The 12,569-nt window shown below is 50.0% G+C and overlaps 5 protein-coding genes across 5 annotated transcripts; 4 read left to right on the plus strand and 1 right to left on the minus strand.

The window, feature by feature from the left end:
- Positions 1-1,621: 1,621 nt before the first annotated feature.
- A1O3_00945 (uncharacterized protein) lies at positions 1,622-2,249 on the minus strand (the record flags this gene model as incomplete). Its single annotated transcript, XM_007731095.1, has 2 exons — positions 1,622-1,864; positions 1,887-2,249. 2 exons carry the CDS (start codon positions 2,247-2,249, stop codon positions 1,622-1,624), a joined length of 606 nt encoding a protein of 201 aa, XP_007729285.1.
- An 860-nt stretch (positions 2,250-3,109) lies between these two features.
- On the plus strand, positions 3,110-3,632 carry A1O3_00946 (uncharacterized protein; the record flags this gene model as incomplete). Its single annotated transcript, XM_007731096.1, has 2 exons — positions 3,110-3,270; positions 3,332-3,632. The coding sequence occupies 2 exons, from the start codon at positions 3,110-3,112 to the stop codon at positions 3,630-3,632; spliced, it is 462 nt and encodes a 153-aa protein (XP_007729286.1).
- A 359-nt stretch (positions 3,633-3,991) lies between these two features.
- On the plus strand, positions 3,992-7,440 carry A1O3_00947 (uncharacterized protein; the record flags this gene model as incomplete). Its single annotated transcript, XM_007731097.1, has 4 exons — positions 3,992-4,294; positions 4,354-5,227; positions 5,281-7,188; positions 7,238-7,440. 4 exons carry the CDS (start codon positions 3,992-3,994, stop codon positions 7,438-7,440), a joined length of 3,288 nt encoding a protein of 1,095 aa, XP_007729287.1.
- Positions 7,441-8,681: 1,241 nt separating this feature from the next.
- Positions 8,682-9,911, plus strand: A1O3_00948 (uncharacterized protein; the record flags this gene model as incomplete). The annotated part of the gene is made up of 1 exon (XM_007731098.1): positions 8,682-9,911. One exon carries the CDS (start codon positions 8,682-8,684, stop codon positions 9,909-9,911), a length of 1,230 nt encoding a protein of 409 aa, XP_007729288.1.
- A 901-nt stretch (positions 9,912-10,812) lies between these two features.
- Positions 10,813-12,132, plus strand: A1O3_00949 (aryl-alcohol dehydrogenase AAD14; the record flags this gene model as incomplete). Its single annotated transcript, XM_007731099.1, has 2 exons — positions 10,813-11,004; positions 11,149-12,132. 2 exons carry the CDS (start codon positions 10,813-10,815, stop codon positions 12,130-12,132), a joined length of 1,176 nt encoding a protein of 391 aa, XP_007729289.1.
- Positions 12,133-12,569: the final 437 nt, after the last annotated feature.

Below are 12,569 nucleotides of genomic sequence, written 5' to 3' on the forward strand. Positions count from 1 at the left end.
TCTCTCTCGCCTGCGTTGCTCGTTGCTCGTTACTCTCTCTCGCCTGCGTTGCTCGTTGCTCGTTACTCTCTCTCGCCTGTGTTGCTCGTTGCTCCTCGCCTGCGTTAGTACTCTATCGAACGCTATACTTGATACTGTCGAGAGCGTTGCTCTGTCGAACGCTTTACTTGACGCTGTCGTGTAGTACGTTACTCTGTTAAGTACGTTGCTATATACTCTGTCGAGAGTGTTGCTCTGTCGAGTATGTCTATATTGCTCTTAGTACGAGTAGGTAAGACTCTATAGACCAAATTTAGCTTAGTTGCTCAGTAGGCAGACTTAGGGAGGATTTACGCCCTACAGTATATTTTATCTACTAATATAGTAGTAGTTGAATAAAGTTTAGAAATATAATCTAGATCTAATCAGGATTTGATCCGGGTTTGATTTAGGTTTGATCTTGCTTTAATCTGGTTACTACTTCTAATTTCTTTAGTAGGTAGTTATATAGTAGTACCATCTATACATTACTGTCAGTAGCATTTCTCCTGTCTATAGTCGTTTCTAAGCTAGTCTGGGCTGCAGAACTATCATCCTTCCTATCAGTCTCCCTTTTCCGGTAAAGATCTTTCACAGCGTAGATAGTCTCCCGAGAAATAAGGAGTAGAAGTATTGTGACCAATACGAATGATAAAAGCAGGATCACAAAAAGAGTGAAGACTGAAAAGCCTCGCGCCATAGACGCGAAAATAATCCACCCAGGCCCAAATCCGAGGACCTCTTGAACGACCGGAACGACTTGCATCGAGTTTAGGGCAAGCGCGACGACTCCGAGGATGAACAGGAGAGGGCCGTAGAACTGGGCAAAGTATGACCCGTATTGACCGTATTGCTTGAAATAAGTTGAGCGCCACATGAATATTGTGATCCAAAAATTGATCCGCGTGAGTCGCAGGTCCCCAAATGCGTACTAAGAGGCCCATCCCTAGTAGATTAAATCAGTTTTAACTCTATATTAATACGGTTAGAAGTTTATATATATTTAATCCGTATCTAAACCGGATCCGAACCGTATCTAAACCGTGTTCGAACCGTATTCGAACCGTATTCGAACTATATCGATTTTAGACTTAGTTAAATTTTATAAATTTTATAGTGTTACTAATAAATAGTAAGTATATTGATTTTATTAATACTTTTTCTATAAATTAGTAACTTTAGAGAATTTACGGACTAATAGTCTAGCGGTATAGACTATATAGTTAATAGTTAGTAGTAAAATTAAATTTTAAAAATTTTAGCGGTAGTCTCCTTTATTTATATATTAAAATAAAAATAAAAACTCTCGTCTCGATTAAGAATCGAACCCTTATTATTTTTTTTAAAATCGCTTTTATAGCGAATACGGTTTTAGTATAGTTTTAATATAGTTCTAATACTATTTTAATACGGTTTTAAATCTCGAAATCGGATCGAACACGGATCGAAACGCTAATAAAATTACCGATTTAAGCCTAGCGACACGGATCGGATCCGGATCGGATACGGTTGTATATTATATAGATCCGATCTCTATCTAATCTAGTATTAATATAGTATCTAGCTAGATGAAAACCGATTTAATCTCCTCGGGGTAGGCACCTTAGTATCGAGGAGAAACCTGTTGGTCCGGGATGTCCCTGAAATATCTCAGAAATTCAACCAAGTCAGGAAAGGTGATAGATCTTGGAACGAGACCCAATCTGTCGTCGTGCGTTGCAATAAGATAGTCTGCCTTGTGTTGGATAAGGAACGCATAGGATCTCAAGAATCCACGTGCTGCTTTGAGAAGGGCGTCTATATCCGTAGGAGCGATGGGCGATTCTGGGCTGACGAGGTAGATACTCTGGAAGCGGCTTGATAAAGACCCTTTCGTAGATCCACGTCAAGTGAAGGCCTGGATCTTCAGTGACCACGATATCGCGACCTCGTACCAGTTGACGGGCCAGCGACGAAATGTGTGTGCTGTTCTGGGTAGCAACCAGCCACAGGTGAGGAGATAGCTTGTTGAGGTCCTCTGTAATCAATTCCTTTTTCAGATACCGAGTCACCTTCTCTTGATCTTGTAGCTTGATCCAAGGCTGGCCCGGTAGCCAGTCAAGGTCCACGGTTGTCGAGACAGATGAGTGAACGGACGTCACCCTCCTGGCAAGGGTGCGGCGAGGGGTTTTGACGATGGACAATTCTGAGCAGAGTTGCTTGTTTTTGGGGAACGGGATGCTGCTGGTCATGGCGCAGTGCAATCAGGAGCAGACTCGGGACCTTGTCAACCCTTTCGAGGAATCAGCACACTTCGTCAAGGGTTTTTTTGGAACTGACAGATCTCGAGAGTAGTATACGCAGGTGACTTATGTAGTCGGAGAGGCTGGAAGAGAGAGGATGACTACTAGATAGTAGTTAGTAGTACTCCCTCCGTACAGCGAACATCAACTGTCTTCGCCTGCGCTGCAAAGAGGAAAGGAAGGCAGGCATGCGCTGCAGGATTGTGCCACGCCTTTGACTCGGCAAACATCAGACAAGATTGAATCCTGCAGGTGCTGGGCATCCTCCCATCACATCCCCTCCCCTGCTCGTGCTCACCGGTTAGGACGTTAGGTACTTTCGCGAAATCCGACACGGTGCTTTGCTCTTTTCAATGGTTCCGACCTAGCCAACTTCAGTAAGTCTCTGGCGCCTCCTCAAGCCAATTCGGGGACTAACCCAACGAGCGTCCAATATCACATGCATGTATGTGTTGGCCTTCCTTCAGCTCCTACCCTCCAGAACGCCACAGAACGGCGGGGATGCATCAGATGCACCAGCTGGATGCACCACGCCTATTAATAGTATGTCCAGGCACTGGGGCCTTCGCGACCTCGTCAGCCGCTGAGCCTTTCCGACAACTTCCAACTCTACCAACCGTTACACACCCACCATGTAACATATGGCTTCGACAACAGTCTTGTTAGGCGTCTTCACTCTATATCTCACCTGGGCAGCTCTAGTGGCTGGGAAGCTGTTCCATCAAATATGGGCAGCAACCTTGTTGTCCCTGGTGTTCCTCACGGAGAGATGCCTCCAGCAGGAATCGAGGCTGGACACACTTCTCTACATGTCGTTATGCCTCTTGAATCTAGCTATCTGTGTCGCCTTGTCCCCAGCGCAGGTCTTTCTCTTCAAGCAGAAAGGCTCCTATCGGTCGGCCAAGCCAATGGACCAATTCGGTCCCAACTGCGCCCCCGATTCGCCATCTAGTGTCCCGATATCGGTCGAGTAAGTTGTTGATTGTCGAGTCTAGTACGTCTTGAACGTTCACTGAGTCGTCGTGTACCAGTATCGTGGCCGTTCACGGGCTGGGTTTGTCACCGGACACTGCATGGGCTTACAAGCTTAAGGATGCTCCGCAAAGTGGCACGACCGATGAGGCTCTGACGCAGAGCTGGACGACCCCAGGTCTGGACTCGAAAATTGGGCCTATTTGGTTCCGAGACTTCCTCCCTCTCAAGGAGCTCCAGACTCGAAAATTGGGCCTATTTGGTTCCGAGACTTCCTCCCTCTCAAGGAGCTCCAGGCTCGAGTTCTGGTCTATTACCACAACTCTGGATGGCAAGCGCATGCATCGGGCATGTCTCTAAGGGACTACGGGCAAGATCTCTTGACCTCGATCGAGGACGTGAGAACAAAAGATGAGGTACAACTGGTAGATATGATGGCTCGTGGTAAGGCTCTATGGATCCTAACATTGTATCTTGTATCTACAGGAGCGAACTCGTCCAATCATATTCATCGGGTATAGCTTCGGGGGCCTCATCATCAAACAGGTATGGACGAGATCTCAGTATCAAATATGGGTTGACAGATTCCTTGTTCTCTGTCAAATGGGCCTGGGGGGAGGCTAGGCTATATTGATAATGATAGAGATGAGGCCGGAAAAAATGCTGTTAAGTTTGACCCTGAGGAAGGGGATCTTTCTGACACTTGAAATCTCCAGGCCATGGTCATAGCACGCCCCAATGGTTCTGGCAAGCTACGAAGTCGATTTGACCCAAACTGTGTCAAAGGCTTCATCTTCCTCGGCACTCCTCATGAGGGTTCAGAGTTGATGGTCTTCGCAAAGGCGATGTCGCTCTTCGGCCACTGGCAAGGCTCAAGCAGCACTCTCCTTGAAGTTCTTGATCATAGATCTCAGGAGAACAGGTCTCTTCATCACGATTTCCTCACGGGCTATGGCAGTACGGAGATGGTCAACTTTTACGAGGTTATGCCCGAATGCATGGGGCCATTCCCAATCATGAACGTGAGTTCTGCGACGGTGCTGGAAGTACTTGAACGCTAACATTTCTACGATCTATCAAGGCTGTATCGAAAGACTCCGCGAGCATTCCTGGCAAATTTAACATCCCCTGTCCTGGTACCCACCGGAACATCCACAGATTTATGAGCGACAAGGAACTCGGGTACATCCGTTTGCGCGAGCGCATCACAAACCTTGTCAACGACAATATTCTGCTCAAGTACCAAGGTTCCATACTGCAAGACATGAAAACATTCTCCGACCATGTGGAATCGGTATTCCAGCAGGAATTTAGAGTGGTCAAGATCAACCGTGAAGCCATAAAATGGTTTCTTGAAAGTCCAGAATATTATGGCTGGCTCTCGAGCAACGAAGCTCGGTTTCTGTGGTACTCAGGACCCCCCGGCTCCGGAAAGACTACGACATCACTGGAAATAGTGAACCAACTCGAAGAGAAATATTCATTCCGGACACGCCTTGCATACTTCTTCTGTTCTCATCACTCCAAAATCTCACTATCTACTCCGCCGCAGCGTATCACATCGGTAGCATTGGTTACCGCAATCACCTCTCAATTCATAGGCAGGGATAATTTCCCGAACCTCCCCACAGACATCCAAGCTCATCTTTCAGCTGGTCACCGACCCACTGAAAATGACCATGAGGTCGCACTCTGGAAGGCTTTGCAAACGATGCTGTTCAGTATGTTGACCGAGAATCAAGAGGTCCGGATTGTCCTGGATGGCATTGATGAGCTGCCTCGAGCCGAAATGACTCGCTTTCTGCGAAGCCTCCGTGACATCTGGGATACTGTGGAAACGGCAATTGCTGGAGGGAGCAAGAGACTTAAGATCTTGATTGTGAGCCGGCCCTTTAAAATCATACAGGACATCATGGCTGGCTTGCCATCTATCAACCCAGAAAAAGAATCCACGGGTGAAGCTTCTCAGGTGACTAGGTAGAAGAAAAGTCAACTGACACGTCTACAGACTGCTTGAATTCTCTAGCTGCAAGGGCAGATAACGAACGCCGTGGACTCGTCTCACTTGGAGAAAAAGAGACAGGTGCGTGGTTATGGGTAGATGATACTTACAAGGATTGGAACGACTCAAAGGAATCAGCCTTGCTGTGGATACAAGGCAAGCCCGGTAGCGGGAAATCCACGCTGTCCAAAAAGCTTCTCAGCGACATAATGAGTCGGCACAAGATACCGGACCGTTATGGAGTGTTCACGAAGAAACCGGTATGTCCCGCAGCCGGCACTCACATGTCACCCAACACCAGCACCGTTCTCCTTGCCAGTTTCTTCTATAGTCTCAGGGGAGCGAAGTCCGAAATCAGCAACACTCAGATGCTCCAGTCTCTCTTGTATCAACTTCTCGACCAGGAGCGAAGACTTTATCCGATCTTCCGAGAGACATACCGAAAGCTGCTGGCCGGTGCCGGGGGGCGAGCCGCCAATATCGATTGGAGTTTTGACAATCTCCATCATGTCTTCGCGTCATTGGCCAAATTCGAAGACTTTCATCTCGAGGTCTATCTGGTCATCGACGGAATGGACGAGGCAGAAAAGTCAGAAAGAGACCGAATTCTGTCTCTGCTAGAACACTTCGGCGACACAGGTAGCAAAGGTAGGGCATGCATTATCAAATATGTGCTTGCCAGTCGACCGCAGGATGACATTAAAGACAGTCTTCTGGACAGGGAGAGCCGTAAAGGCTTCTTTCACCTGATTCTAGAGCAGAAGAACGAAGAGGACATCAAAAGCTTCATACGAGTGAAGATGGTTCGATTACAGAAAGCCTATCGATCGAAGCACTCCAGTTCTCGAAACAACTCGACAAGCATGGCCTCATTCGAGGACGTGCTCCGAGACGCGGCTGATTACCTCGCAGAAAAGGCCCGAGGTGTGTTCTTGTGGGTGGAGATTGTTACAAATGAGCTGAAGAGGTGTGTCGACACTGGCTATATCCCAATAGCTATCAAGAAGACACTGCACGAGCTCCCCGAGGAGTTGGAGGAATTCTACGAGCGCATCATCAACGACTTGCTCGCTCGATTCGAGGAGAAAGGAAAGAGAAAGATCGACGACTTAGTCCGAGAGGCGCGACAAATGCTAACATGGGCGACATTCGCCGAGCGGCCGCTGACGGTTGAAGAATTTCGCCACGCAATCGCTATACCAGCCACAGTAGAAGAGAACTCAGGTATCGACCTATCCGCTCATCTGCTCCCAGACCACTCCAACGTCAAGCTTAGAATTGCCCACGTCTGCGGCGACCTCCTGGAGATTATACCAATGTCGAATTCTAGCGGCCGCCTCAAGACTCGAGACCACGAAGACATCATCCAGCTTCTGCACCGGACTGTCCGGGATTTTCTGACCAGAGATTCCAGGGCGGGACAATTCTCTATGAAGCGCCCTCAAGGAGAATACGAAATCTTCGTCAACTGTATTTCTTACCTTCGACTATTCACAGAACGCTGCCCGCAAATATGTCTAGATGACTCTGACGACACTGACGATGCTCCCACTGCTGTTGCTGTTATCAGGTATCTCAGAGATTGGCCGCTGCTTTTTTACATCTTCCGTTTTCTGCCCCGGCATCTGCAAAATTCGGGCGACAAGGTCGACCAAGCACGAAATATCGGTGCTGAGTTTGCCGAATCCGTTATGCGTCAGGAGGGAACCCCGGCGTCCTGGCTACTGGCATCCTGGTTCGAGAGAACCGGACTATTAAGGGACGATAGCCTTGAGGGCCTTGGAGAAGCGGATGACTTCCGGCTCCTCTGTAACCAGGAAGCATCATTTAAAGATGATACGGTGGATGTTGCGGCCACGCTGCTTGAGCTAGAAGCAGTATCCACAGCCGCCACCAGCATGGAGGACGACAACGGTAGTAGTAGATATGGCCATCTACTTTGTAACTTCTCTTGCAACGGCAGACCTGTTCTGGTACGTGCTCTATTGGGGTTGGGAGTCTCCCCGGGCAGCACTGGAGAGCACGGTGAAACTGCTCTACAAGTGGCTTCGGCAGCTGGCTACACAAGAATTGTCCGCACCCTTCTTAGAAAGGGAGCGGATCCTAATATACAGACACAAGACGGTACAACTGCTCTACAAGTGGCTTCGGCAGCTGGTCACTTAGAAGTTGTCCGCACCCTTATTGTGAATGGAGCGGATCCTAACATACAGGGAGGAGACGGTACTACTCCTCTACAAGTGGCTTCGGCGGCTGGCCAGGCAAAAACCGTCAGGTTGCTTCTTACATATGGGGCATCAGATCATGACGGAACTGTTCTCCAGGCAGCCTCGGTAGGTGGCCACGAAGAAGTTATCGAGGTACTTTTTGAGAAAGGGGAGGATGAGGACAAAAACAAAAGGGGAAGAAAAGGAAGAAAAGGATGGGGAAGAAGAGGACGATCGTCCTTGATCTGACGGGTACTGTTTCAGACGGCAGTATCTGGAAACACTACTTAAGGCCCTGGGAGCAAGAAGGCCCTTCACTGGTGCCCTGGGCATAAGACGCAATCAGACATGTATACATACCCATCATCTCACAGTTGATGAGGCTGTGTTGTCTGAACAAAAAGAAAGGAGAGGACAACACCAAAAATGCCGGCGGTCGGCCTGGGACTTTATCACTCCACGAATTGACGCAGCCTTGTTGGGGCCTGGGCCTAGATCGGCTATTGTCGGCAAACCCGTTCAATTCAAATTTATAAGGCGAACCCAATCCAATCCAATCCACTGCGCCCTACAATTTCCATTACATGAACCACCGAATTTGGATGCAACCTCCTAACTACCACATAACGCCACCACACTTCGCCACAGACAAATTTCAATCCCAACGACACAATACACTCAGAAGATCTAGCAGGGATAAAAGAGCCCTTGAAACCACAGCAGCATGTGTCCAGCCAAAGTTTGCAGCTGCTCGGGTGATCCACATCCATCGTCTTGCTGCCATTTCCGATGAAGAATCTCAATACCATCAGCAATTTCTCCCAATCATGGCACAGGGCAACTCGGTTCCTCGAATCAATTTCTCATGCTAACCCCGAAGACTTCGAGTCTATCCCTGTCAGGCCAGAGAGGCAATGCCCATCTGCAATCTACGACGAAGAGAGGCTGTCCTTCTCTCAGTCCGACGTCGCTCCACGCTTGCCGGGTTATGGGGCCATAGGCTGCGGGGTTAGGCTGACGGACGACCATCCGTCGAGACGGTATTCAGGGCTGAGCGGCCCTTCTCGACCCACCCTAAACTCCGACGAAGATGCGGCTGCCGCGGCCGCTGGCGCTGGACATGTTCGCCTCGTTGAGGAGAACTTTAAGCCTTGCCGGGAAAGGGCCATGGTCACTTCCCCAGGGAGATCGACGGTGCCAATGACAATCTTCAACTGCACCAATATTCTTGTTGGGGTGGGCATTCTCGCCCTGCCGCTTGGACTTCAACAATGTGGTTGGGTTGTTGGTCTGTTCCTCCTCACATTGCCGGCACTGGTCACGGCGTACACGGCAAAGCTACTGGTCAGATGTCTCAACACCGATCCAAGTGCGGTTACGTACGGTGACATTGCATACCTTGCTTTTGGCAGGATGGGCCGCCGTTTGGTCGAAGTGCTGTTTGTTTTCGAGCTCCTCACTGCCAATGTGGCGCTGATAATCCTGTTTGCGGACAGTGTCGGTTCACTGGTATCAACGCTGAGCGTGTCCATGTGGAAGATTGTCATTGCCGTCGGCCTCATCCCCCTGAATTTCGTGCCTCTGCGCATCTTGAGTGTCAGCAGTGCCATCGGGATCTTCTGCATCGCTGGCATCCTCGTCCTTCTCGTCACCACAGGCCTGGCGAAGCCCGACACGCCGGGCTCCCTCTGGCAGCTAGCAGACACACGCGCCTTTCCCTTGGATTGGAGATCGGTGCCGGCAACGCTGGGTCTATTCATGGCTCCCTGGGGTGGGCACAGCATCATCCCCTCTGTATTCAAGGACATGCGGCATCCGCAAAGATACAGCACCGCTCTTGCTTATACATACGGGGTCACATACTGCCTTGCCTTGTCGATCGCGGCTCTCGGATATTTGATGTTTGGCGACGGCGTTCTTACCGAGATCACGTCCAACATCCTCAGCATCGAGTCGTATCCTCGGGTCGTCGCGGTCTTTACGCTGGCCCTCGTCGCAGTGGTACCTCTTACAAAGATTGCCCTGGTCAATCGGCCTCTCATGGATACGATCAACAGGACACTGGGGGTTGGCCTCCTTCAAGTTCACGATCACATCCCTGAAACTGACTCAGGTAAACCCGACCACCGAGGGAGCCCCGGACGTCGATTCGCCCGCGTTTCCATCGGAACGTTGTGCAATCTGCTCGAACTAGCCCTGGCCATCACCATCCCCAACTTTGACGACGTGGTTGCATTGATGGGGTCGGCGCTGTGCATCGTCATCTGCATCGTCTTGCCTGCATGCTTCTACCTCAAGATCTGCCGCGATGAGCATAGCAAGATGGGTCTTTTTGACGAGGTCGCATGCTGGTCGCTGGTCATGATAGGGATTGTGTGTGCGATTTGTGGAACCTGGTTTGCCGTGCTAGACCAGCCGATGGACGGATAGGATGGCCAAAGCTACATAGGGCATGTAGAAATATGGCAAGGCTTATAGATATGACGGTTTGAGGTCGACGAGGCATTTTCGGCCTTGCACCTAAACCCTCAGCTTTAGCTTATCTTGGAATTCTGCAAAGAGGCACAACGGCCGGCCCAGGCTTACTAAAGGGACAGCGACTCTCACCTGACAGTCATCTCATTGTGTCGGACACTACCATATGATATGTACAGGAGATTACGGGGATTAGTGTTCTTTAACCCCTGGCGCACTCTTTCTTCCCCAACACCAACACCCACACCCACACCAACACCAACACCCGCATCACCGGAGACGATCTCCTCCGACAGCCCGGAAATTGACGGAAAGACATTTGATCAAAATACAACTTGGAACATGCATGGTCCTGGGATATCAGTGGTCCTGGGATATCAGTGGTCCTGGGATATCAGTGGTCCTGGGATATGCAGCTCAGCAATGCGGTCTCAAGAAAACAACCAATTAGTCTTAGCTGTCGAGACGTCCAGAACCCCGGCTCAGAGCTCTGGCAGGATGTGGAGAGCGTCTGGCAATCAAGTTCGACCCCGGAGCAGGAGATAAGACCCTGGTGATGGTGGTGAGTCCGGACCGGATTGATAAGCTCTGCACAAATCATCCGAGGCTCGGCATTGGCGTGATGTCACCACTAGTACTGCTATCATAGCTAAGTATGTACTAATGTATATATTAGGCGACGTCGCCGGAGAATACAGACAAACTGTCTACTACATACCGTTTTTGAATCTACAGTACCATTTTCACACATACCTAATAGTATTAGGTGGTACTGCCCGACGCCTGAGACGACCCAGGTCAAGCCGAGTAGACAGAAACCGAAACCACTCACTCACTCACTCACGACAACTTGAAAATGGCCGACTTCTTCACGCCAGCCCCCGCACCTCCCACGGAGCTCGGTCGCTACAGGATCCTGTCTTCGACCGCAGGTGTGCGAGTTTCCCCGTTGCAGCTCGGCGCCATGAGCATTGGCGAAGCATGGAAGGACTTCATGGGGAGCATGAACAAGGAGCAATCTTTCAAATTGCTGGATGCGTATTTTGAGGTGAGCAGGCATTTGAACTCTTCCTCCAAACTCTACACACATAGTACTACTACACAGTACTATGTAACATAGTGCGTACTAGTAGTAGTATCCGCACTGTATAGCCCGTCGTTCCTGTTGTTGACACTCAAACCATTTGGCTAGGCGGGCGGGAATTTCATCGACACGGCGAACAACTACCAAAGCGAAGAGTCGGAAAAGTGGATTGGAGAATGGATGGAAAGCCGCGGCAACCGAGACCAGATCGTGATTGCGACCAAGTACACCACGCCATACCGCAACTACGAGATCGGACCCCGACAACCCAAGGGAGCGCCGCAGACGGTCAACTACAGCGGCAACTCGAGGAGGAGTCTCCACGTCAGCGTGCGAGACTCGCTGAAGAAGCTACGCACCGACTACATCGACCTCCTGTACCTGCACTGGTGGGACCACACCACGTCGATCGAGGAGATCATGGACTCGCTGGACGTGCTGGTCAAGCAGGGCAAAGTGCTGTACCTGGGCATCTCGGACAGCCCGGCGTGGGTGGTCAGCGCGGCCAACGAGTACGCGCGGGCGCACGCCAAAACCCCCTTCAGCGTCTACCAGGGCCGGTGGAACGTGATGCTGCGCGACTTCGAGCGCGACATCATCCCTATGGCCCGCCACTACGGCATGGCCCTGGCCCCGTGGGACGTCCTGGGCGGCGGCAAGTTCCAGACCAAAAAGGCCCTCGAGGAGCGCCGCCAGCAAGGCGAAGGCCTGCGTGCCATCCGCAACGCCGGCGAGCAGTCCGACGTCGAGGCCAAAGTCAGCGAGGCCCTCGAAAAGGTCGCCGCCGAGCTGGACGGCGACTACTCCATCACCGCCGTTGCCTTGGCCTACGTGTTCAGCAAGACCACCAATGTCTTCCCCATCGTCGGTGGTCGAAAGGTCGAGCATCTCAAGGACAACATCAAGGCCCTGAGCATCAAGCTCACCGACAAGCAGATCCAGCAGCTGGAAAGTGTCGTGCCTTTTGAGCCTGGCTTCCCTAGCAACATGATTGGTCCGGACCCTAAGGTCACTGGTCAGACTACCGGGCTGTTGGCTACAAGTGCACAGCTTGCTTTTGAACTGCCTCCTAAACCAACTGGCCACGAATAAGTACTGGTAGTAGCAAGTAATAGGTACATTAAGATGTAGTGATATATACTAGTACTATAGTACATATTCACTTTAAGAGTTAGTATATTAGTATTTTTTTAATTTTATTTTACTACTCCTAGAAGCCTATAGCTTATATCGAGAATAACTATATAAGTCTCTATAATAGGAAAAACCTTAGAGAAATAAAACCTAATACCCTTTACTTCTTCTTTCTTTATTTCGCCCTATTATTATAGTTTTATATAACGTGCATGATAAGCGAGTGAAACAGACAAGCGAGTGAAACACCTCACCAAATTTCCACACCATCCAACTTTCAATATGATTTTCTCCACCACCAGCGATGGCAACTATTAATGAGGAACGAAAAATAAATCTTGCTCTTCAAGCTATCAGAAAAGACCAAAATCTCAGTATCCGGGCCGCAGCTACGA

Source organism: Capronia epimyces (genome assembly GCF_000585565.1).
Source record: "Capronia epimyces CBS 606.96 chromosome Unknown aczIQ-supercont1.1, whole genome shotgun sequence".
NCBI lineage: Eukaryota > Fungi > Ascomycota > Eurotiomycetes > Chaetothyriales > Herpotrichiellaceae > Capronia > Capronia epimyces.